The sequence below is a fragment of the Notechis scutatus genome, chromosome 7 (genome assembly GCF_049901735.1).
Source record: "Notechis scutatus isolate UNSWTSFEM ecotype Mainland chromosome 7, rNotScu1.2, whole genome shotgun sequence".
Classification (NCBI taxonomy): domain Eukaryota; kingdom Metazoa; phylum Chordata; class Lepidosauria; order Squamata; family Elapidae; genus Notechis; species Notechis scutatus.
In genome coordinates this window covers 24,022,079-24,049,108 of record NC_142015.1, presented here as the reverse complement: position 1 = coordinate 24,049,108, position 27,030 = coordinate 24,022,079, and the positions used below count along the sequence as shown (strand labels likewise).

The 27,030-nt window shown below is 40.8% G+C and overlaps 1 protein-coding gene across 3 annotated transcripts in view; it reads left to right on the top strand.

Moving 5' to 3' along the window:
- Positions 1–6,824: 6,824 nt before the first annotated feature.
- Positions 6,825–27,030, top strand: part of TECTA (tectorin alpha) — a 79,540-nt gene continuing 59,334 nt past the window's right edge. The window contains exons 1-8 of one of the 3 annotated variants that reach the window (XM_087970145.1): positions 6,825–7,000; positions 12,455–12,578; positions 14,307–14,456; positions 15,942–16,081; positions 17,576–17,757; positions 19,821–20,077; positions 21,646–21,772; positions 23,195–23,311. In XM_087970145.1, the coding sequence (XP_087826271.1) occupies positions 14,324–14,456; positions 15,942–16,081; positions 17,576–17,757; positions 19,821–20,077; positions 21,646–21,772; positions 23,195–23,311 (956 nt within the window). In that variant the 5' untranslated portion in view covers positions 6,825–7,000; positions 12,455–12,578; positions 14,307–14,323. Of the gene's footprint in view, positions 7,001–8,236; positions 8,256–12,454; positions 12,579–14,306; positions 14,457–15,941; positions 16,082–17,575; positions 17,758–19,820; positions 20,078–21,645; positions 21,773–23,194; positions 23,312–27,030 lie in introns of those variants that run through there. The other 2 variants (XM_026681899.2, XM_087970144.1) reach the window with 2 other exon arrangements.

The window sequence follows — 27,030 nt, the reverse complement described above, 5'->3', positions numbered from 1 at the left end:
CAGGTACCAGCAACACTCACTGATCAATTCTACAAACAAAGACTGCTGTCATATCCACTTGCCTGACAGACCAACATGCTTGCACAGACAGAAGGGAATAGTCATCAAAAGAGCATGGGTCTTTTAACGTTTATTTACAGATTTCCCAAAGGGAGGAAAAAGAATCTCATGAATAATTGAATCCGAGCTGCCTTTTAAAGAGTTGAACAAAGTGAAAGACTCTGCATTTTTTTTTCAAGCTCCAAAGCACTTACACATTCCGAGAATGATTATATATGTGGCCACAGTGGGACATGCCTGTTTAAACTGCATCACTGGAACTGGATTTTGCATATCCTAAGGTTTTTTTTTCTTCTTCTTCTAAACATAGCAACTTTATTACAATAGTGCTTTGCACTGAGATTTTATTGACAATTTCGCTGTGACTGTTCTTCCTCTTCTATTCCCATTTGATGCTCGTCTTGAGGCTTAAAATAATAGCCATCCCATTTTGCAAGGAAGTATGGGGTAGAACTGAGATAATAACCACTAATCCTGCCATTATCTAAATGTAGATTTAGGCCCTGTGCAAGCTATTATTTCTTTAATACAAGCATGTTTTGGGGATAAGCTATCTGTAGACTTTGGTTTATGAATGCACAGCTTATAGTACTGGAGCAGCCTCGGCATTTTATTCAGATATTTATCTTTGTAAATTTATAAAGCCTTCCAACTCCACAATGATTCTAAATATGCAGTACTGTAGCACTTACAGAATTCAATGGCTGCCCTACTCTTTTCTCACATACACACTCAGTTCAGTTCAAAAATACTTCAGCAGCAATCTGATGCACAAGGACACACACCCACACACAAACACACAACCCAGAACCACTGCTTCCAAACCTTTTTGAGCCAGGTAATAACTTATTTCATAAGAGAATTGTTAGACACAGGATCGGAGCTAGGAAATAGCTGGCAGCAGTGTTCCTAGGTAAATTAACCTATATATATATATACACATTTCTATTGAGAAAATGAATTATTTCAATGGAGGCACCAGTAAATGCTGTTTTACAGTATAAACAATACACAAAGGTGATTCAAACTGTTCACAATCTGGACCTATGTTTCTGAATATGTCATTGAATTTTCCTTTATGTGTACACATTTTGCATCTAATGGTTTGTACCTCCCTTTTGTATCTGTAAATCACAAATCAGAGTTTTGAGTTTGAAATTTTCCAAGAAATTAGCGGACCAATTAATACAATGTCTTCTAGCTGAGGGCAACTTCTCCGGTGCTTGCAAGACAGGTAAGAGACAGAGGGTTGTTTTATTCTGCTCCTGGGTGTTCTGAGCACAGAGTAAAAGCAGTTTTCACTGACCTTTCTTCCTACTCACATGTAAATGAAATTCAGGCTTTTGTTAATTTTTCTCCGGGTCTATTGATAAAATGTGGTAATTCTAGAAAGATCTCTCTTTAGATCCCAGTGGGAAGAGAAGATTAGATCAATTCAAATATAATGCCTTTATCCTTTTTTAATTGTTTTACTGTACCTGCCACCCATTACAGACCTTCAGCTTCATAGCCCCAAGAGGCACCTAAGTGAGAATTGTAGACTTAGGCTAGCTAAGTCTTCCTCTGTTCCATGTTAAAATGGCCATTTTGGGCTTTTGCCAATACAGGTTATATGAGACCCCCCTATGATAAGTAAAATACTAGGAGTTCCTTCTGTAATGAATGTTGGATGAGTTTTGATTTCCAGATGAGTTAATTTACATTCAACGTTAAAGAGATTTATTTTTCCCTTGGAGTCCAGTTTGAGATTTGACTTCTGGATGCATTAATATATTGATGAAAATGATGGGTTATCTCTGATCTCGGTGGATGCAATTACTGAGATTTCAAGTTCAGTTAAATCAAAACAGAATGCTTTTGCAATTCCCAGCCTATGTGAAGAGATAAAGTTTGCATTGGTAACAAGGGAGGTGGGACCAGTCTTTTTATTTAGGTCACCGTGTCTGCTAGGAATGACAACTTTATCTTCACTGGTTTCTTGGAAAGAAAAACACAATGGCCTTTTCACGCTGTGAAAGAACAGAGAGGGTCTTTTCATTTTTCTACTCTACCTGGTTACGAGAGTAATGTTTATTTGCTTTTTATACCAATTCTTTTCTAGAGTACTGAAAGCAAACATTGCAGATAAATAACTATTTTATTGAATTGATCTTTATTGTTCCAATTCAGGTTCATGTGTGCTATTTGTCTCTGTATCTTGAACTGCTAGCAAAATGTTGCAGGCTTCAGATTCAAATTTTATTACTTTGAAGGAACATTTCTTCAATTCAGAAATCCATCGTATATTCTGAATCAGCCTCCTTTGCTTCTCCATTTTAGTCAAACAATACATTCTACTTTCCACTCTCTGCATAAGATGCAACTGTAGTTTTTGAACTAGCTTTGTAAGATAGCAATAGCAGTAGTACTTAGATTTATATACTGCTTCACAGCACTTTATAGCTAGCTCTCTCTAAGCGGTTTACAGAGTCAGCATATTGCCCCAGCAATCTGGGTCCTCATTTTATCAATCTTGGAAGGATGAATCAACTTTGAGCCAGTCAGGATCGAACTCCTGGACCTGGAGTGAGCAGTGCGTTAGCCTGCAGTACTGCATCCTAACCACTGCATCACCACAGCTCTGTGACTAGTCTGCAATGGAATACTGGATCCTAGGAATCCTTGCAAGAAGCAATATGACTGCAAAAAGAATTTAAGTATTAATTAATTAATTAAATCTATAAGCCAATTTTCATTCCTTGGTAAAATGACAATGGTGAGTTTCATAAAACTATTAAGATGACAAATTAAGATTAGGAAGCACCCCGCATATTAAACAGTTCATATTTACAATATACATCAGCCTTGGAAAATAACATATATTTAAAATGGAGGAAAAGCTACAGTTCCTGTTAGAATATAATAAATACAATTGGATAACAGAATTTACTTTGATACATGAATGCTATAAGATAGTAACTCATTCCCTCAGTCACTGAGCATAGTCATGGACCAGATATTTGTGTACAGAATAATCATAAATGGTCTGAAAAGTGAAGAAAACAGTATTGGGCATAGGGATAGGAAAAATGAGAATTAATTTCACTTAATATAAAGCACTGAATAGTTTCTAGCAGAAGAGAGAAATGTGGCCAGTAAAGATTTTTTCACAATTGCATTAGAAAAGCTGTGTTGGTTTGGCATCTCATTTTCAGTTCAGGGATAATAATCCATATTTCAGGATTGTTTTAAGTAATACCAGTTAATGTATATGATGTACTTTTGAACCCAAAAATAACAAAAAAGGAATTAAAATATGCTTAATTTATTTTAACAATCTGCTAATCTTTCTGCTTCTCCAAATTTTGTTTTATATTACAAAATATAATTCAAAGTACCATGATGCATGACAGTAAATCAAACTGATCTAAGTACTGTATTGAAGTTAGTATAGTTTTTAATTAATATGCCTAAATTATTTTTTAAAAAAATATTTTCCAAACGTGTAATTGGTTTCTTCAAATTGAGGTTGCTTTACTTGTGAAAGAGAAAACCTGTCAGAATTTGTCTGTGATCTCGGGTAACATTGATGAGTTTTGCACTTCAGCTTTTCTAAGCTTAGCTCTGAATGAACTAAGGTTGAATGTAATTTAGTCCACAGCCAAATGGGAATGCAAATGAGTGCAGAAAGATCTCTGTGATTTCCATTGGAAAGCTACAATGACTGATTTGTCTGATCAAAAAACATAGTTGTTCCAGATTCTATACCCATATTGCATTTATGAGTGACCTTAAAAAGGAAATTCCTATTCTCATTTGCAGGAATAAACTGGGATACTAACACTTATGCAAAGCCTTCAACTCGATACCTTGCCTGTTTATTTGCTCTGACAGGTTTAATTTTTAAGCTGTCTGAACCAGTAAGGCCTTGTAATATAAACTCTAGTATTTGAAACTGATAGCCTTCAGTAATTTAAAAAAAACCCATTAAAGCAAAACTGACTAGGTATCAGACCCATCAACAATCTCATGCAAGTGGTAGCATCCAGAAACATTGGTAAAATTGTTTGCTTGCCAACTACTGTCATCCTCACATACTCTCAGGTGACATTTTTAGCTTTATTTTCTATATTTATTCTCTGCTCCAACAGGTAATTTGGTTTAGCATTCAAAAATCAAAACCATCCAGTATTCATTATAAATATGGTTGATGTACTTTTGGTTGCAGGAAAAGGCTAAAGAGACCCAAATATTTCCTGGGTTGCTTAGTCAATATTTACACCTTTCAAAGAAAAATTGGAAGTGGGGCTCTATTCCTATGCCTTTTAGAAATTGAAAAACTAGAAGGGAATTTTGGCTTGTTCCTCTTTTGATCCTATAATTTATAAGTCTGGGTCAATTATTTGAAGAAAGGTGGACAAAACCGAAGACCAGTTGTAAAATACACATAATTTGATGACCTTTGTGAGTTTGAATATATACTGAATATCTTAGTTATTCTTGCTTTGAAATTAGCCTCATCTATGTATGAATAAAATCCTCGTGTCTGTTTGGTATTGGGTGAAATGCTGCTTCATAGGGCAAAACTTTTTCAACAAAGTTACTTCAAATGTGGTTAATTTATAGAACGCTGGGACCCAAGAGAATGAAATTTGGGGATTGCTTTGCTGCTTCAGCACTACTGTGCTGTTCAGTGCCAGTGCTATGTTGTTGTGTAAGTCTCATTTTCAAAGTTCCCCTGACAGTTTCCCACAAATCAAGGGGGAATCCAGGAGGAAATGATTGCCAGCACTCCTATGCTCCTTCCCACTTTTCCATTGACAAAGTATTTGCTTGTGGGAAGCTTATAATGACAAAGTCAATGGAGATATGGTCCAGTCCCCCTGCAGTAGCACAAACATGGTCCATTCACACAGGCCCTTGCTCCCTCTTGCAGGAAGGGAGGGAGGGAGGGAGAAAGAAAGGAATGAAGGGATGGGAAATGGGAGGGAGGGAGGAAGGAAGGAAGGAAGAGTATGTGGAAGGGAAGAAGGAAGGAAAGGAAGGAAGGAAATGGAAGGAAGAGAGAGAGAGAGAGAAAGACAGACAGACACAGACACAGATAGATAGGTAGATAAAGAGAGAGAGAGAGACAGTCAGTCAGTCAGACACAGACATAGACATAAATAGACAGACATAGATAGAGACAGATAGACATAGATAGACAAACAGACATAGATAGAGACAGACACAGACATAGATAGAGACAGACACAGACATAGATAGAGACGGACATAGACATAGATAGACACAGACATAGAGACAGACAGACAGACAGACATAGACATAGACATAGAGACAGACAGACATAGACATAGATATACAGACAGACATAGAGACAGACACAGACATAGACATAGATAGACAGACATAGAGACAGACAGACATAGACAGACATAGATAGACAGACAGACATAGATAGAGACAGACACAGACATAGACATAGATAGACAGACAGACATAGATAGAGACAGACATAGACATAGATAGACACAGACATAGAGACAGACAGACAGACAGACATGGACATAAACAGCTAGATACTGAATTGAGAATTCTGTGAGTTGAAGTCCACCCAATTTAAAGTTTCCAGTATTGAGAAATGCAGGTTTAAGACCCCTCAGATGTAGTGAAAGCTGCAGTTAAGGGTTAGTTATACAAAAGCCACTGATCAAAGTAACATTGCAGAATATTTAGGGAGCACCAATAAGCCTTGACACCAGCAGCAGCTGTCATTTTGGGGTGAAAATAGGCTCTCCCTGTGCAATTGAAGAAGGGGACGGGACTGAGCTCTGGGACACCCGTTTTCCCAGTCCTGGCCAAGAGAATGCAGCTCCCCTTCATCTCAAACAGAGGTCCTGCCACTCCTAAGAAAGAAGAATTTTAAGAGGTGGGAAAGCATCCAGCCAACATTCAGGGTTATGTTTAAAACTCTCAAGCCGCCTGTGTCAGCAGAAAACCAATTACTGTGGTGCTTCTCAGGGACACTCTTGGATTAATTTACTTTTCAACCTTGTGTAACCCCCATTTAGCACTTCTTTCTTTCAGACTCTAAACCAGTTTCAGCACCTGGCGTCGGGACAGCCACGGCAGATGTTTTTTAACCATAAACTAGGATGCTCAAGGCCAGCCAGCTTTTGTGGCTTACCAAGGATCCATGTCTAAGCCAACAAATCAGGGTTTAAACAAGCCAGGAGATTCCCAAAGGTGCTTCTTTTTTTCAAGAGGCAATTCGGACTTTCTGAGGTTTTTCTTGGAAGACGTTTCGCTTCTCATCCAAGAAGCTTCTTCATTTCTGACTGAAGTGACTGGACTGATCCATTCCCCACCATCCAGTCAGAGCTGAAGAAGCTTCTTGGATGAAAAGCGAAACGTCTTCGAAAGAAAAACCAGAAAGTCCAGTTGCCTCTTGGCGGGGGAAAAGCACCTTTGGGACAATCATAACCTGGAGGACGGAGAATCGCCATAGACATTTATGACCTGGATGACTAGAATCTCCATAGACACAAGCCAGGAGGAGACTATTAGAGACAGCGCCTCAGAAAGCGCAATGGAAACGACCGTTATTCCCCCCCTCCCTTTAGGGCGTCGTGGTGGTGGGGTGGGGGAGACTTTCAAACGGAAAGAGGCGGGAAAAACCGTTGGGTCGCGCGGCGGCCGTTGGGGTAGGGAAGGCCCGCGAGGCGCATGCGCGTCTCCCGCGTCCCTTCCCGGCGCCGCCGCGTCTCCAGGGCAACGGCGCGTGGCTGCCATCCTCTCACGTGAGGGAAGTCACGTGATGTTTGGTTTTATTTCTCCGTCTCCCTCCTCCCCTCCGGTCGCGCGCGCTGCCTCGCTCCTTCCTTCCCATCCCGAGCGAGCTGTTTCCGGGTCAATGCAGGACGCGGCCGCCGGACGGGGAGCGTAAAAGCGGTGGGGCCCGGTGAGGAGGGGACGGGACGGCGGAGGGGTGACGGTTGGGAAGGCCAGAAAGGGAAGGGCCCGCATCCCCCGCCTGGCTTGGCCTGGCCTGGCCTTGCCCTGCTGAGAGGCGGGTAGGGAAGGCGGGAGAAGGAGGGTGGGGAGACGAGACGAGAGAGAGAGGCTGCGGTCCAGTGGAGCCTCCTTGTCCAGCAGCAGTCTACCTTGAACTCCTAAAGCGCTGGGGGAGGGCGAACCCTGGAGGAAGGGGAGGGCTGACCCCCCTCTTCTCTTGGGAAGGGACCCTGGTTGGAAACAGTGGGTTGGGGGGGAGATGGAGAGGCTGTGGTCCAGTGGAGCCTCCTTGACCAGCAGCAGTCTACCTTGAGATCCTAGAGCGTTGGGGGTGACCCCTGGAGGAAGGGAGGCTGACCCCCCTTCTCTTGGGGAAGGGACCCTGGTTGGGAACAGTGGGGAGGGAGATGAGAGAGCCTGCGCTCCAGTGGAGCCTTCTTGTCCAGCAGCAGTCTACTTTGAACTCCTAAAGCACTGGAGGAAGGGAGGCCATACCTCTTCCCCCAACAGTGGGTTGGGGGGAGACGGGAGAGGCTGTGGTCCAGTAGAGCCTCCTTGACCAGCAGCAGTCTACCTTGAGCTCCTAGAGCGCTGGGGGGGAGGGCTGACCCCTGGGAGGAAGGGAGGGCTGACCCCCATCCCCCTCTCAGAGAAAGGGCCTTGGTTGGAAACAGTGGGCTGAAAGGTGGAGGGGGGAGATGAGAGAGGCTGCGGTCCAATTGCAGTCTATCTTGAACTCTTAAGGGGGTGACCCCTGGAAGGGGGAGGCAGGACTCCCCTCTCCCTCTTGGGGAAGGGGCCCCTGGTTGGAAACAGTGAACTGAGAGAGGGAGGGGCAGATTGCCCCGACCCCCCACCCCATGTAGGCAAGGGACAGTCAGAGGACGCTCTCCAAAATCCTGTGGACAAAAGGAACAGAAAGATGCTGGCGGTTTTCTGGGAAGAAGAAGAAAAAAGTAGTGGATCCTTGGGGGGGGGGACAAGAGGCCTGCAAAGGAGATCAGCCTCTCCATCCCCAGATGTACTTTCTAAGCACCAAAGATGGAATTGGGTCCTTCCCAAGGCCCCCTTCGTTTTCCTTGGGAGCAGCTGATAGGTAGCTGGTGGGAAGAGGAAGGTCAGCATCATCATAGTTCTCAGTAGGGGGAAAACAGGCCTGGAACAGGGGAAAAAAATCATTTAAAAATCATTGGTTCAAAGAGGTGAGAAACAACAGTGGTGCCAAATGCCTGCTTCATTTGCATTTCCACACATACTACAGCTTCCAATAGTTGATTATTGGAATATTAAAAAGAACCCAACAGTCTGATTTATAACTTTGTTAGGTACTCAGCCGTTGAATTCCATTTTTGATTTGTTAACCTCTGAAGGCCTTTATGAGTCAAGGAGTTTAGTAAATTAATGCTTTCAGATAAAAAAGGAACATTGATAACATTGGTACAGATAATAGTAACATTGATACAAATAATAGTAACATTGGTACAGAAACTATTTTCTTTGGGGAAAGACTAAGGCTGTCATATGGTAATGGTGATAAGATGAGGGGCTGTTGCCTCTGGCCCCTCCAGTCTTGAAGCAAGATCTTCTAGGTTTTTCAAAAATACCATAATACACAATTTATCTTACAGAAAGTATCAAGCAGTATCCCATCCTTGACATTAATCCTTTAAATGCACATGGCTGTGGTTTCCTTTCCATCTCCAGCCATTCAAATGGTTAATGCCCTTGAATAAATATTAACGATGATAGCATGTACTTGAATAATTTGGTGAGTTATTAGTATGTCGCCTTCAAGCAATGTGAGAGGTGCAGAAGTCTGGGGAGGAGGGAAAGCATTTGTCTCCTGTTGTGTCATCCAAGGACCATCTGGTCCATCTATTTCCGTGTGTAGAACATGGCATCTGGTTTTCAGAAGTATCCAACCTCTTGGCTCAGGAAAGGCAGTACCTTAATGCTACCAAGCTTTTAGCATTTGAAAGAGTCAACTATAATTTTTCCATGTTGCCATTTATAAAAAGTTAATCTATTGATCAGCTCGTTGCATTGCATGAAGAATGCCTTATGTTGAATTCTTCCATATTCTATTTAAGAAAAGTAGATGTGACAGAAGAATTTTTCAGTGGAAACTGGTAAATCCACTGCCAGTCAGAGTAGATAATTCTAATACAGTAATCTGGTGGATCAGATTGTCAAAAAGGATCTAGAAAAAACTGAATCCCCAGGAAGGCAATATATACAGATTAGACTAAATTTAAGAGATAATTCTGTAAAAGACAATGTCATCTGTACTTTATGACAGTTACAAGGAATCCTCAGAACAGCCATTGATTAAAAAAAGATTTAAAATAGTCCCTAAAGTTTGTATTTTGTCAGGAATTGGACAAATAAATACTATTTCCTGTATAGATTCTTGCAAATAGGATAATGATGATATTTAATGTGTCCTTATATCTCAGATTGTCATAGCCAAAAAATGAGCTTATTTATTTCAGAGTATAGAGCAGGTTAATTCAGAAAATGAACAATCTCAAACAATTCATACTAGAACCATGTTAGGGTTTAAACTTTCTGTTAAGGTTTTCCTATCACATTGATTTATATGCAGTTTCATCATTTGTAGTGCATAGATTTAAATGACACTTGCAGAGGGGTAGTTATACTTGTCCTCTGACGGTTAGCTGTATTAATTTATTGGCAAATAGGTGTACCTGGTGAGATTGTATTACCTGTTTCTTGGTAAAAGTTTTTATTTATTCCCAAACTAAAGGCAAGTGGCAGCGTCTTATTGAGTAGCAATAACATTCTTCCTGTTTTCTGGCTTACAAATTGAAGCTGAGATTGAAGGCTTAACTCTGGTCAGGGCTTGAGAGCGAAACCGTTTCAAACCCATTTTAAGATCTTCCTTAGTTTCATAATGGAAGAAAGGCAGTTTGAAAGATGTAACATCACCTGAGAGTAAATGGAGTTCTATTTATTATAAGATTATTATTTTATAGATGTGCAAATATATAGCTAATGTACCTATTTGCTAAATGCTGTTGACAGTCTTCATCTTGTCTAATATGCTTGAAAATACTTTCACTGGCTTTTAACTACCTTGGAAAATGCATAATTTTAAAAAAATCCAAAAGAATTTATTTTAGTGAAATGGAAGAACTGTTTTGCTATATTTATGGCAAGTGTTGTCAAAGGGCTTCATTTTAAGTGTTTAAGAATTAGCTGGTTTTATAGATAGCAGATGCCTCATCTGCATTTAATAATAGATATTTTCAAAAATTTAAGTTGCATTCTGGGAATGTTTGGTTTTCTTAGTTGAAGCTTGATTTTTCCAGAGAAGGAAAGTGGATTATTAACACTCAGAAAACCTTCGTAATGGTATAATAACTATTTTTGGAAAAAGCCAATGAATGTTTCATGTTTATATTTCTGTTTCCCATTCCCAAGACTTAAGCCCTCCATTTTTTTTCTGCCTCTTTCCAGAAGGTATATAGTTTGGACTTTGGTTACAAATGCTCTTTTTCAGAAGGAACAAAGGTTACTCTGTTTCTGCATTTTAGAATTATTTTCTGTTGATGTTTCGAAGTATGATTACTTTGATAAATCCAAGTGATCAATACAACAAGCCTTTGTAATGCTCAGAAGCTATTGTTAAAGTTCAGTCTATGAAATACTTCCATGTTGAATGACACTTTATGAACCTTTTATAGATTTATTTTTTGCGATGGACTGAAATGCTCACCTATTTTTTTGAAAAGGTTTGATTTTAAAAGCATTTTGTTTCAAGCTTGAATATTGCACGCCTTCATATTATACAGCCTGGGGGCTACATGTGGCCCACCAAACAGCCTTTGAAAAATAAGTACTACAATAAATCTAGAGCTGTCACTGCAGACCACTCTAGTACTTCCATTGCCATGGAGCAGCTGATCAGTATTTCTCTTTAGCACATAACAATTTTCAATATTACCAATGCAGCTTTCCCCCCTCAATGAATTGTGCAGGGCTGGAGAAGTGTAATCCCTACCAGCACCTTAATATGACCAGCAGCTTATCTTTCTTCCGAAAAGCATTCAAAATCTAAGTTTTAGATCCTATGGAATTATTTCATGAACCTTAATGTGTAGTTCTCAACAACCTTGGGACATTTGAATTGTGGATTCAATTTTAAAACTGGGAAAGATTTGCCCTTTAAATTTATATTCTAGTTTAGGGGAATCCCAATTAGATCTGCATTCTTTTATGTTGGCTTTCCCAAGCCATTCAACTAATATTTTTTTTGTTCTTATTGCACTTCGGATTTTTGTATTACTGTTTTGTAAACTGGCATGATTTACCAGAGAAGTTTAATATTGAAATCTTTTTTTCCTTGTTGGTTAATTGGATGGGAGCATAATGGTATAGTTGTACAGAGAAACCTTCATTTATTAAACCTTGATACAACTATCTTTGCATACAGTGGAACAAATTCCTATGGACAATTTGTGTAATGGCATCACTTAAATGATGTAATTAGTATAATGGTATCATGTGAATGATGTAAATCACAAAAAGACTTTCTTTCTGTATGTTCTGTCAGTAACAAATCCTCTCCCTGCCAAATTAATCCCTTAAAATAAATTTTCTCCATACTTTACCTTCTTTGTCCCTCTTTTGATCAAATAATTTTCAGTACCATGCCGCTGTTCAATCAGAAAAGTAGCAATCCATCATCAGCACTTAGTTGTTTTTACAGTGCTTATACACCACCAAGTTGAACAAATCCACGCATTAAAAAAAGATTAAAAATACAGAAATCAATCCCTCTAAGCACAAACTCTGCAGTAACAATAAACATAAACAAATTGTTAGCCCATCAATAATGTCAAGAAATTACCTACCGAATGCCCAATTAAAGAATATGGCCTCAAGTACCTTGCAAAATAGTCAGAACACAGAATGAAGGACACAGTGTTCCAAAAAATGAAGCTACTGCAGTGATAGATGACCTTGGTGTCCACATATCTCTGCTATGAAGCAGGAAGGGAACCCTAATCCTCCAAATGTTGCCTTTGTAAGCTGGGCAGATTCTGCTTCGAGGATCAAATTGCTAGCTGTTGACAGTCTTACCTGGCATAAATTTTCTAGTTCCTGTTCACAAAACAATGAGATTGTAGGAGGAGAGCTATGCTAGTCTATAAAACTCGTAGCACTCGTTCCGAGTCACAGATTTTATTCAAAGACATAAGCTTTCATGAGTTGCAGCTTTCAAAAACTTGTGCTTTTAATAAAATTTGTTACTTGGAAAAGGTGCTGTCAGATTCTTGGAAGAAATGTGCACGTTAGATAGCATTGCTTGTTGAATTCACTGATGCTTGTTTTAAGTTGCCTCTTTTCTTGCATTCTCTTATCCCTTCCTGTGCAGGGAATTACATGGCTGATCTTTTCCCTCCCGGAAAAATAAAATGAAGGGCTAAGAAGATTCTCAGAAACTCATACATGTAACTCCCGAGAGAGCTGATGCTGAGACTAAAAAATAACCATCTGCTGTAAGTAGGGAACATCTGAGACATTTTGCACTATTTATTTTTGTGGGATCAAGTAATCCACCAATTGAAGCTCCTACGATTTAAAGAATTTGGATACTTTTTTCCTTCAGTCTCCCATGTGAAAGTCGTTTAGCTCACTTCATCTGCTATAATTCCAGGAATGGAGGGAAATAACTTGGTTGGTTGCTGCTACAATTGAACAGTTGGGTGATCAATTGTACATCACTCACACATTTACCTTCTGCCCATCTCTGGTGTTGATTAATTCTTCAGTATCTTAATTTGTATGTTATTTCTATTCCCATCTGCCAAATATTGACATTTGCAATAAATTGGAACAATACGGACATATCTTACAGATTGAATGTTTTATGCCCAGCTTCTATTCACACTAGAATGATGAAGAAGAAAGTGTTATGTTTGTATAAGTTTATAAGATCTACAAACGACAAGATACTATAGTTGCTATAGTTATTTTATTGGTCACTCTAGATCAGGGGTCGCCAACCTTTTGGACCTCAGGGACCACTAACCGGTTCTGTGGGTGTGGCCTAATTTGTGGGTGTGGCTTGGTGGTCATGTGACTGGCTGGGCATGGCTTGTATGTAAATATAAATATTTATATAAATATTGATTTTTTTATAAAAAAGAGCAACTTTTACCCAAAATCAGGCAAAGCAGGCAGGCAGATTGAGTTGCTCACAGAATCATTCAGTGATCTATCTATCTGCCCCCGGCTAGCTCAGTCTGTCACATAAAATTTGCTTGCTGTGAGTCTGCACCGAATAACAGAACCTTCAGTCCTAAGGGAGGTTCGGCTGTGCTTAAAAGCAGAGCCGAAGATCTAAAGACTAGCTAGAAAGCAAGAAATCCAACCATTTCCTGCTTCCTAGCTAATCTAAATCTCCCGGCACAGCAAACAGCTGATGGTCGGTAAAATAGCAATTTAGCAGGCAAGTTTGCCGGATAAGGAGTGAATAGGGGAGAGTTCCCACGGGCCATGTGGGTAGCGCAGCCTTGTGTTTCTGTGCAGCCTGGATTAATTGCTTTGGGGGGGGGGATGCTCTGGGGGTGAGATTTCTCTTGGCGACCGCTGCTCTAGATAGTATATTCTGTGCTGATTGAGTATTGATTTTGTGACTGAATTTAGAAATTCACAAAAAGTTTTGCTCTCCATTCCTCTTTTTTCCACAAGCATTAATTTTGATAGTGGTTTGAATGGTTTAAGGAGCTAAATTGCACAGGCTTTGTTTTGTCCATTTGGATCCCGCTTACCTGTTCCTGACCTCCCTGAGTGGCCACAATAGGATGCTTCAAAGCCTCATACAAGCTCCTCAGTGTTATTGCAGGCATTTCAAATGCCTTCTTTCACGCTTGAATATCTAGGTCAAGGGGGTATCCAACCTTGGCACTTTAAGACTTGTAAACTTCAACTCCCATAATTCCCTGCTCAGCATGTCTGGCTAGGGAATTCTAGGAGTTGAAGTTGCCAAGGTTGGACATACTTGATCTAAGCCTTCATCTCAACAGGGGCCACACTGAACAGTTCCTTCACTATTTGATTTTGGAGTAAATTTGCTTTTTTTTTAATAACATCCTTACTGTATGAGGCTTTCCAAACATTTAGTGAATTTAACACATTCCCTCACCCAAATTAAAATGTCTAAAGATGTGTTTTAAGTTTGACAGTGGAAGAAAGGCATTTACTTCCCATCTTTTGAACCACAGCATTTCTGGAAGGGACAATGGATCAGCCCAGCGGAAGAAGCTTCATGCAAGTTCTTTGTGAAAAATACAGCCCGGAAAACTTCCCTTATCGTCGTGGTCCTGGAATGGGCGTGCATGTCCCAGCTACACCTAAGGGTTCACCTATGAAAGGTACAGCTTTTGGCTGCATTTTTCTTTTGACTTCCCTAGAGCAAGGATTGGATTAAAATGTACTACATTTACTCTTCGTTCTCCCTCTTCTGTGAAAGGGATGGAAGGGAAACAGAGTTTCTTTCTGGACTGCAAAGAATTTTTGGGTGCACTGACTGTGCATTCACTCTTTCCTCCCTGACCCAACACCCTCAATTCTGATTTTGAATTCCTGCCAGGTTGATTTCTATCGCAGACATTCCCAAAGAGGAAATACAAGCCAGGTTATTTGGGTGGAATTGACAGTAACTGAATGTGACGGAAAAGAACAAAAATAAGTTGAGTCAGTCGGGGACAAAATGTATTGTATGTCACTCAGAGTTAACCTTTCCAGAGACACCGTAAGGGGCGGGGGGGAATCTGGTTATTCTTCTGATTTCTTCATTCAAGTACCTCAGAAAGATGGAAAAGCTATGTTGGCCCTGAGTCAAGGTTATGTTTTTATTAAAATGCTTCTATCCAGCAGAATATCACAGGGTATGCTGCAGCATACTGCTGGCTTGTTCAATGCGCATACCCTCATCATCCTTTTTATTTATTTATTTTTAAATAAACTTTATTAGTCTTTTGTATATTTTAAAAATAAAACAAAAAATAAATATCATGACATTAACAGTTTTGTGACATCCATCTCATACAATTTCTATCTTTTGTACACATTTACAAATATATACAATTTTGTGTGAATATATACATTTAATCTATGTTGCTTATCTTTAATTCCTTCATTTTCTTTCTTAATTCTATCCAATTATACCATTTTCCCCAAATTCTATAGTATTCAGACTCCTCTTTCTCTTGTATTATTAAAGTCAATTTGTCCATTTCAGCACATGCCATTATTTTTTGAATAATCAGTTCATCCGATGGTATACAGTCCCAGGAAAGCATCTTTTATATGAAGAAAGAAGACCTCTTGTGCTTGCATCTTTCTATTTGTCTCCAAAGTTACTATTATTTTGTTAGATTTTTTCCCCCAGAGTAATTTGGTTACATTGATTTCTGAAATACCAAGACTGCTTCTGAAGTACCTACTGAAAATATCATTAAGGTAGATGATAAGAAACTGTGAAAAGGGACATTACTTGGTGTTCATAAAGTGCAAATGTGGAATCTAGAGAAGGATTCAAAGGAGAGGCTTATTGTGTTTTATCTTTTGACATAGTCATCCCAAACCAAATAACTACATTCATAAGCTCTTAGGACATTGTAATTTACAGTTTTATGTATTTAAGAGTCACTTTTCACTTTCATCCATCAAAGCGCATCATGGGCTGCATAATAACAAAACAGTATCTTTTAAAAACGGCCATATTAGGTATAGTTCATCAGACAACATGGAATCTAATTTTTATACGGCATTTAAAAAAAAAAGTATTCTGGATCAGATTTGGTTAGATACATTGCTCTACAAAAACGAGCCTCCTGTTGGTTCTGTTTTTCCAGACCGTCTCAACCTGCCAAGCGTGCTGGTGTTGAACAGCTGTGGGATCACCTGTGCAGGAGACGAGAAGGAGATAGCTGCCTTCTGTGCTCACGTATCTGAACTGGATCTTTCTGACAACAAATTAGAAGACTGGCACGAGGTAAAGCAGCTTATGCGAACTTCATTCTGAGTAGTAACGAGAACAGCTGTCTTTGCTGCAGGTAGAGATGGCTGTTCCGGATGGATTAATTTTGGATGCATCTGGAATTATTGGAGCAAATGTCCTTGCCCAGTAAGGTAATCCAAGGACTTGATATCTGGAAGGTTTAGTACAGAGTTCTCCAAACGTGGCAACTTTAAGACTTGTGGACTTCAACTCCCATAGCTGGCTGAGGAATTCTGGGAGTTGAAGTCCACAAGTCTTAAAAGTTGCCAAGTTTGGGGACCCCTGGTTTAGTACTTTCTCCTTCCATTTCTTCCTCCAAACCTCAAGCTTTCTCAAGCGGGCTATCCCTTCTTTCTCGCTCATCTGTCCTCTGGAGATTCTCTTCCGAGCTCCCCTCATCGGTTTGTTGCCTTTAGCTACAGCTTCTACAGTTTCATAATCTCAGCTACCATCCAAGAGTGGGAGGGAAGAAGATGTTCTGTGTTTTGCTGTCATTTTTCTTTTTTGGGGACCTGTTAATGCCTGCATTAGAATGATGTTTGGACTGGGCCAGGGGAGATGCAGTTTCAAGCGTATAAAATATTGCTGGATGACCCTGGGCTAGTTCTACTCTCTCAGTTCAGCCAACCTTCCCCACAGCTCTTGAGGGGATAACCTGAAATGATATCCCCACGTAACTCACCTTCCACTCATTGGAGAGAAGGCAGAATGTGATTTTTAACAGTGGAAATTTCTAATTGTTAATGAAACTCCTTGATTCTCTTAATTTTTATACTTAAGAATTCTAATAGATCCCACTGACTCTCATTATTGTTGTCCCTCTTTTAGCCTATGTGTCTTCAAAAAAATGGATCCAGGTTTGCCCAAAATTTTGCATAATTGTTCTAAATGCTCTCCAGTAGTTTGTATATGTGTTTTCCTCCGTGTTTCCCTGCGGCAAGGCTTTGGATTATAATCAGGCAAAAAAATGGAAAGGTTGTTTTATTGCCTTTTGGCCATCTGTTTTTCATTTTCAAATGTTAAAAAGAATTAGAAAGTTGTTTGCAAAGGGGGAGAAACCCAAATATTAATCAATTTCAGGAATCAAAATTATTTACTAAAGTGGTATTTGGCGCATACAGGATTGCAGAAAAGATGGGCAACCTTGGATAAAATAGTCCTTTGAAAAATGTTGGCACTTGTAAGTTATTTCTTTTCTATAGTCGCTGTTCTTTTCTTTAGAAGCCTGCCAGGTACCTGTTTTTCCCCCCTTATCAAGTCTTTTTAAGAATGTAATTAACTGAACCATTGAGGGGAACAAGCAATTAACCAATCAATCTAAATCTCCAAATGGCCACGGTATGAATTACAGATAACTATCTTGAATGCTGTTAGAATCCTTATCATTCTTCAACTCAGGGAAGTGGACTGGAAAGGTTGCTGGGAGGTTTTAATATTATTCGAGATCTGATTACAGATTTTTTTCCCCCTTCTTCCCTTCTCTTCCAGGTCAGTAAAATTGTGTCCAATGTCCCTCACTTGGAGTTTCTGAACCTGAGTTCCAATCCTCTGAATTTGTCAGTTTTAGAAAGGAAGTGTGCCGGATCTTTCTCTGGTGTTCGCAAGCTTGTGCTCAACAACAGCAAAGCTTCCTGGGAAACAGTTCACACTATACTGCAAGAATTACCAGAGTAAGCCTAAAGGAAGTAGGGTTTTGAGGGTTAACTGACAAGAGATATTAAGGAAGGAGGAGGACTACAACAGTTAAACTCAAAACACAAATTCCAAAAAATAAAAGTGAGCCTTCTAATTGCTTTCTTCCAGACTAATAGTGGACAGGGCCCTCAAAAATATGTTATCTATTTGGCTTTTTGAATCTTACTTTGCGCCAGCTGACAGATTCAAATCTCCAAAGAAAATCCAACCAAGAACTGTTGATTTTAAAACTGAACCTAGGGTTCATTACAAAATCTGGAGAGTAGATTTCCCTGTCTATACTCCGGTTGACTCTATTTGGTTTCCTTCCTTGGTTGGTTTCTCTGCATGTCTGGGTGCATTGCAATTTTCAATTTTATACCTAGTGGCTATATTTCCATCAATTTGTTACTCTACAAATTAACGGAGGAGTTAAGGCACTCTACAAAAGGTAGTGGAAGGTTTTACTAGAAGGTTTTACATTTGGCTACTAAAAATTGTTATTTTAGCCTAAAGGAAGGAAGGCGAAGGAGCTTTCCTGCCTGATTGCCTGATTTTAACAAAAAGCCGTGGTTTTCAAATCTGTTACAATTATTATGGCAGCTTCTTGTCATTGTAATTTTATTTACATGTTACTGAATGGTGTTCCAAGAGGTTCAGTCTCTTAAATTTAGTTTTACTCCCTTATAATGAGGGTAAGATGCTGATGTAAGATTATAGCTTGTGTGTGTGTGTGTGTGTGTGTCCTGAAAGCTTCAGTATATCTTAAACTCCATATACTGGCAGTGCACTAGATCCAGCAAAAAACTGGGTTCGGAAATACACCACTTATCTATTTGCAAAGTTCTTTCTTTCCATTGAGAAGCCTTCAATAGCATATCCATCCTTAGGCAGAGTACATCACAAAGCCACTTGTGGTTTGTGCAGATCTATCTACTTCCAAAGTTTTAGACCACATTTGGACAATGTTTCCGAACTACTACAAAGCTGCTTGGTGCATTTATCCATAAATTTATCAAATTAACAGATACTGCCAGTAGGGCAGTCCACATTCTGCCTTTCTGCTTTTCGGTTATCAGATCAGATAGCTTGCTAATGGACAGGCTGGCTTTTGATTGAGACTAAATGGGGGGTGTAGAGAGAATGCAGGACAACTTCCAGTTAAATGTTCCCTTACATATTTTATAAGGCCTGCGTTGTCTGGCAGAGGTTCCTTTCAGCTTGGCAACTCTTGTTTTCCTTCATGTGGAACCAAAGCTTATTTAATCCAACCTTCTGCTCTCAGACTAACTAACCAAATGCAGATGCCTTCAGAAATCCAGAGATGGGATTACAAAGGCAACAGATTTTTTCTCCCCAGCAGTTTTCCCCTAGGAAGAGATATTTGAAAATGCTTTTTCTGCTGCTGCTGCAAGTACCGTATTTTCCCGAAAATAAGATCCTGCTTTTGTTTTGTTTTTTTGCCACAAAAAAGGGCACCAGGTCTTACTTTGGGGGGATATCATCCACTAACTAACTTCACTTGCGTGTATCGCCCCCCAGCCTCCTTCTCGCTGTCAGAGGCCTTCAAGAACTTCTGCGGCTGGCAAGTCTTGCCTTGCCTTGCCTTTGCCTCTGCAGCCGATAACAGAGCTCCGGATCATTCTGGAGCTTTGTTTAATCAGCTACAGAGGCCTTCAGGAAAGCCTTGCCAGCCTTGCTGTCTGCAGAAGAAATGGGCTGTCAAGGCAGGTGTCGGGGTGTGCGAGGTCTGGCTACAACTGTCTAAAGGTAAGTAGTAGGGCAGCTCCACACACACACCATCCCCACCCTAGCTTAATTTTTACCCGGGCACTCTGGAGTGGGCAGGATCTTAATTAGGGCTTATTTTGGGGGTAGGGCTTATAGTGGGCACAGGTGTAAAAATCAAGCTAGGACTTAGGTTCAGGGTAGGTCATATTTTCGAGAAAACAGGGTAATAGTGATATAGCTCATCAATGTGTCTTTTCCTTAAAACCAACATTAACTTGATTGCATAGAGTTTTTGCTGCATGTTTTAATTGGAATTTTCTCCCTGCAGCTTGGAGGAACTCTTCCTGTGCCTTAACGACTATAATACAGTGTCTTGTTCTCCAGCTTGTTGTAATTCTCTCAAATTGCTCCACATAACTGACAATAATCTCAAAGAGTGGAGCGAGATCCGGAAGCTGGGGATAATGTTTCCATCGCTAGATACTTTGGTTCTGGCCAATAACAGTCTGTCAACCATTGAAGACTCTGAGGATTCCCTGGCAAGGCTATTCCCCAACTTGCGATCCATCAGTCTGCACAAGTCAGGTGAGACCTTGGATGAAATATAATGGAACGATATAGGAGGCCTATCTGAACAAAGGCCTAGCTTATCCAGGCTTCTGTTCCCAAACTGCTCACGTAGATATTCCGGAAAGCATCCTTCTGCTGTGTAGAGGCACGCTTTCCCTCAAGCATGGAAATAAATTATGGCTCCTCTGTTAGGCAGGGAAAATCAGTGTGGCTCGGCAGGAACATAGAGGCCGAATCCAAATTTTCTCTTGGTCACATGTTTATTCAGACTGGACAATGGTGTGGGTCCTATAAGACTGGAAGAATCTTAAATACATTTTAGAGCAAGCATATATAGTTTTCTTAGTTTCACTTAATCACCTAACAGGAGACACAACTCACAGTAGATAAGATATAGAAATTACAAAGATACTTGTTCACACATCCTGTGGTAATGAGCACCTATTCGGTTGCAAGCTTTATGGTTTCTTTAATGAAGTCTTAGTGAGTCTCGAGGCCTTAATTGTTTTATTTCTGTCGTGTCAACCTAAGAATCTAAATCATCAGAGCAATTATCAGAATCCTGAGTAACACCCCAGGGCCATTAATCATTTTATCCTGAGAATTTTGCCTGATCTGTATCCTAATTGGCAATCTTTACTATCTATTTTTTTATTGTGATTTCTGTAGTTTCCATAAGTTCTGAAATAACTTTCTTCATGGCAAATCACTCAACCTTTTGATCCTGTGTAAGCCAAAAAAATCTAGTATTATGGAAAAGATAATTTTATTAACTCTCTTCATGCCGTAAAGTTTTTAGCAACTCATGCGGCACTAATATTTAGTGAAGCTTTAAAACCTTTTGCATAAGTTCCCTCATCAGTGTGTGTGCATGCAGTAAAGGAGCACCTAATGACAAGCCAATTGGCAAAGGAGTTGGCTCTCTTGAAAGATTTACACTTCTTTTTGTGCTCCTTCCCAAATTAAACCTCAACACCCTTCATTTGTGCAGGCAAATATTTTTCGTCATTTCCCTTTACACTTTCTTGACATCATAGCTATGTCAACTGGCTCTAGATGGTTTTCTTGTCATAGACTTAGAGATGGGGAAGAACATTGGCCAGTTATAACCTTTTAGAAAAGTGAGATGGGCCCTCTTCAGCATCTGAAGCTCCACACTTCATCGCTCAAGAATTCAGTGCTTCTCTGGAAAGAAAAGTATCATTATTCCTTAAGAATAACTCCATCCAATTGCTTCCATTTGTTTGAATTGTGATTCCACTGGATGATAATAACAGGGTTCTACTGATTTATTTAACTTACTACTTTCCTACTGCTGGGAATATGAGAATGTACCATAAGCCAAAGCCTGAACTTCCCAAGAAATCTAATCCAGTAGCCGTGTTTTTACCAAAATACATCAGTCTCTTTCAGTAATTAATCACCAGCTTCATTGGAGCAGCAAAGGTGGAAATGAAATGTTATTTTCAGAGAGTGAAAGTAATTGAATAACTCCCCAAAATAATCTAACTTATAAAGGCAATACGTTACCCCTCTTCACTTGGCTGTTTTCCTTTCCTGAGCCTTTCCTTTCTTTAAAGCAGGTCTGCATTCCTGGGAAGATGTGGACAAACTGAATTCTTTCCCCAAGCTTGAGGAAGTGAGGTTGCTGGGAATCCCTCTCCTTCAGCCGTACACCAATGAGGAGCGGAGGAAGCTGGTAATAGCCAGGTCTGGAGATTTTGTAGTAAATCCAGCCTTAATACGATTAAACATTGTATGTCTAAGGTGCTCAGTCTCAAAGAGGGACTTGGAAGATAGTGGACTCCTGTAACTTCACAGTTTTGTGAGTGAATCAAAAAATGGGGAAGGGGAGGGAAGGAATCTATGTTGTGAATTAAAATTGTTCTGTGTAATATAAGTGGCAGTGGACTGGCAAACCATCTTACAGAGCTCTGTTGTAAAGGACTACAGTAATAGCTTTGGGGGGAAAAAATCATAAATCTCTTGTATTTGGAGACTGCTGCGTCTTTGTGGCCATTTTTGCTTGATTCCCAATTGGTATTTTTGATGCTCGCTATATTGCAGATTTTATTTATTTATTTAAAACCATTATCTACCGTTTCCTTTTTTAAAAAAAACATACCTCAGTGGTTTGGACTAAAATTGATCCCTTCCATCTTCACGTCTAGCCTGGGGCATCAGGGAGAATCAACAAGACTACACAGCAAAGCTCTAATCTCAATATGAGTCGTTTAACTTGCACTTCAGTGTCTCACTTTACAGCTTTGCAGGCAGGGAGATGACTCATCATGGCTAAGGACAGGAACTAAGACAGGCCTTTGTCAATCGATGGTAAAGAGAGAGGGGAGCCTATCAATGGGCTCACTTCATAGTCTTCCCCTCTGGTGTTTTGTGTTTTGCAATGAGATTACACCCATTGCATATATGCCGGTCGTCATCTCACTGAAATCTCAAAAGCCACTGATGATAAATGTTCAATTAATGTTGAGAAGTTTACAGACAGTTGCTTGAGCTGTGCTCCGATAGGTACTAGTTGTGCTGATTTAAAAGAAAGAAAACCTTTGATCCCATATTCTGCAGTTCTGCATTCATTATTTTCTTCAGTGTTTAAAATGCCTAAAGTGTGTGCACCTGAACTGAACGCTGTCCTTCAGGTCCCAGAGAGTCAGCTATCTTTCTATTCATATTCTTCATCTGGAATGATTGGGGTGACAGACTAACCCAGGGACTACAGAAAATATCTCTCTCCCTCCCTCTCCCTCCCTCCCTCTCACACACATCAATACTGCAGAATGGGGAAGCAGTAAATAGCAAATTTCCACGGCCTTTTCTTCAGTTATCAACATTTTATAACCTGTCTTGAAAAGTCCACAAGAAGGAAGGCCTTTAGGAAGTCATCTGATATATTTATAATCAAGTCATAATGCACAATTTTAAATCAATTTCTCTCTGTATGGAGCCCTATAAAAATGCAATTTCCCTGACGGCTATATTTTTGGGTGTCAGATTCTGCAGGAATCTCCTGAGAAGACAATATTTGCTGCTGACTATTTGGGGATTTTTTTTTCCTCCCCCCTCCCCCCCCAAACTTGCTCAGCTGTTAACATTTTCTCTTCCCGTCTTTGGCAGGCTACCATCAATCACCAAGCTGAACGGAAGTGTCATAATGGACGGAGAGCGAGAAGACTCTGAGAGATTTTTCATCCGCTATTACATGGACTTTCCACAGGAAGAAGCTCCTTTCAGGTGAGGGATTACCCAGAAGTTTGTGGAACGAATTAAAAAACTTTGGCTATTTAGCATAGTTTTGAAGACACGAAATATAAATTGAGGTGTCCCCGGTTCAGAATTGTGTGCTAAGTCATTCACCCGATAAACCCTCGGCAAGCCGCAGAGCCTCGGCTGAATCTCATTTATCTTCTCTGTGGAGCCTCATATATATTACCGACTTATCTTGCAAGGCCGCAAATGAGTAAATTACCATTTGAACAGCTACAGATATCGGTAAGCACTTCCAGGGCTGAGGAAAGACAGTAAATAACAGGCCAAGGCTGAATGCTTTTTTGCCAATATTTGTAGCACATTGTTAATGAATAATTAAGAGGACAGTCGAGCTTTGGCTGTCAGGAAAGTTGCAGTCTGAAGCAAGAGGAAGGAAGGGGTTTAGAAAGAGAAAATGGAGTAGAACGATACGATGCATGGGGAGGGGATGGGTTAATGAACGGCTAGAAGGGGGCAGCTAAAGCCAATGGGCAAAGAGTCATCCCAACTTGGCATACACGGACCCAGGCCACATTTGATTGCATTTTCAGCTTTTTGACCCTCACTTGCCCTTCCTAAACCAGATATTGAGGCCCTTGAATGAGTTCAAGGGTGAATGGTCAGGCAATTCCAGTGAAGAAAAAGATATTAAAAAGTTCGGGGCAGAGAAATCTTAAAAGGTCTCTTGAACACTCGACTCCAATGAGTTTCCCATGATTTTTGGTTTGGTTTTGCCTCAGCAGGGTTCCCCCCTCCCCCCCCATCTGTTCCCAGCAGGTTAATATAGATGGCAAAATTGCCTTTTGTCTCCCCTATTCTCTCCCCCCTCTGTTCGTAGCCTTTGAATAACCCTGGGCTTCCCTCCCCCCGGCCTGATCGTTCAATGGCCTCTTTGTCCAGATGCCCTCATCTGTGTGGGGTCTTGGAGAGACCTTCGCCCTCACTGGAGACTGGCTTTCCAGTCCACCAGACCAGCATGCCATTTCAGGGCCCTTTGAGGGCCGTGAATAGCTGAGACGGCATCCTCAAAAGAATTGAGCTTCAGGTTCACATCCTGCATTTTTAGTTCATGCTTGAAGTTCATTTCTCGTGACTTTTCCCTCCCCCCAAAAAAACTCAGTTTCTGTCCCCATTTCTGATTACAACCCTCTTTCCTTTCCCTTTTAGGTTCTTTCTCTTTCTTGCCCTTCCAAGATTGATGTGTAATTTTTAGGACCGCATCCTCCAAACAATTATTAACAATTGTGATATTAATAGTAATATCACAATCTTCCCAAAAGGAGTTATTTCCCCCCCTTATTTTGCAAACTGATGAGCTGCCATCCTGGTATCCAAGGTGTTAATTCACCAGATCTTTACAGCTTGTTTAAAATGCCCACACAGATTTCATTTGCAATAGAATTGCCTAAGAGTGAGATTACAAATGAAAAGACCTTTTGTGTCATTTCTGACTGCTTAAGTGCTCTTGTTAGATCCAGAGACAAAAAGACGCACTTCCCAGATACAACTAGAGTAAAGATGAGCTTAAAGATCTTACAATTTGGGAGCTTGAATACAGTCAGATTTAAGATGCTGAGCCAAGGGACCACGAAATTTATACAGCAGCCTCGGACCGATTACTCATTTTAACCCAGCATTGTTTAACAGAATTGTTGTGCCTTTGGGAGTGAAATGAGTGGCCTTGTGCATTCCAGCTTGTGTTCCCAGGAAGAAGACAGGATATGAATTTGTTAAATGGAAACTTCTTCACTTTGGAATACAAGCTAGCTTTAAAAAAAAAAAAAAAAAAACCAGATTCCAGCAGTTTTCAATCCAGTTTGAGGAAAATAGCTTTGCTGTCCCCAATAATTCTGCATTGTTCTTATCTTTGTTTCGTACAAAGAGATTGGACAACCATTTGTCTGGAATGGAATAGGGTCTCGTGCTTTTGAGCAGGGGATTGGACTGGGAGACCTCCGAAATCCCTTCCAACTCTGTTATCTGTTATCATCTGGTGAGAAGTTCCGGCCTTAGGTGGGAGTGGGAGAAAAAAGAATTCTGGCATCTCCAACACCCTTGGATACTCTTTTGTCTTGATGACAATGGCATGGTCTACCTCTCTGGCAGCAAGAGCCTGCAGTCACCTCGGTGGGAAAACAAGCCTTTTTCAGAGCTCTTGCTGAACAAGCCATGGGTCCCGTTATACAAGAAGTGACGGAATGAATGGAGGTGTGGAAACCCATCCAGCAAGGCTGCCTTTCACTTTCCACCATTGACTTAGCTGCCGTCGGCCGTCGCGGGGCTCAGAGGACACGTCTTCCTTATCTCCCAAATCGTCGCTCGCCCAAAACGGACCAAGTTTTCTCCCCGTGTTAATTGTGGAGCCAAGCGCAAGCAGCCCGTTCTCCGAACACCACTCGACCTCTGTGAAAGCTGGTTTTGTCCAAGATGCTGGGCAAAACCGAGGGCGCTTCATCAGCCCCCCAAATATATATATATATATATATATTGCAGACAGACAGAGGCTCTGCTGTTGGTAGAATATCCTCGCCTTTAACAGGAGTCCCCTGGGAAGGCCCTCCCTCCCTGGTTGCCAGGCCCCATCATCCCCTGACAGGAGCAATGACACAGCAGCGATCCCGGATTCGGCCTGAGCCAAGAACGAAACAAAGGGGGCTTTCAGTCTAAGGGCACATCCCTTAGAGACTCTGAAATGGTATCCCCTCCCCAATCTTAACCACTCTTTGTGTTTATCTTTTCAGCTACCTTGGACTTTGGGTTGACTTTTTACCCCTTTCCCAGCCCAGCCGAAGAGATGCTCCTTCCTCATTATTAATGAGAGAGAGATCTGAAAAATGCCTGGGGAGGGAAGGGGGGGGGAGGGAGGAGGAGGAGAGCAGAGACCAGGAGCAAAGACAGAAATCTCTAACCAGCAGCATAAACAAGAGGGTATTTATCTCTGGGAGGGAGCGGAAACTTGTGGCCATCCAGACATGGCTGCCCCACTTTCTTACTTTCTTTTCCTCTCCCATCCAGCCTTTGCAAATGCCAAAAGGGACGGGATTCAGAAAGGCAGAAGCTGAACCAAAGTTATGTCATGAACAGCTGTAAAAATTTCAGCTTGACTCCGTTCCTACACAAGCTATGACAGCAGGATTCACTCTGCCAATGAATGAATACTAAGAGACAGAAGAGAGGTTGGGAAGGAGGGGGGAGCATGTCATGTGGGGGGGTTTTCCCCCCCCTCCCCAGCCCTCTGAGGATGTGGAACATTGATCTCTGCAGCATTCAGCAGGACGGCTTGGCAGGACCATGTTGAAGGCACTTTATCTGTGGAAGTTTTATCACAGGGCCACCACTATAGGTAGTCCTCGACTTTCAACAGTTCATTCAGTGACCGCTCGGCACTGGAAAAAAAGGGACCATTTTTCACACTACCGTTGCTGCATCCCCATGGTCACATGATTTACATTTGGATGATTGGCAGCTGACTCACATTTATGACAGCAATGTCCCGGAGTCGTGCGATCTCCTTTTTGTGACCTGACAAGCAAAGTCAATGGGGGAAACCAGATTCACTGTACAAACCGGGTTACTAATTAACAAATGAGGTGAGACAAGTCGTAAAATGGAGCAAGCTCACTTAGCAAACCTCTCACTTAACATAACAACATGGGCTCAATTGTCATAGATTGAGGACTGCCTGTAGTTCATGCACATTGTGA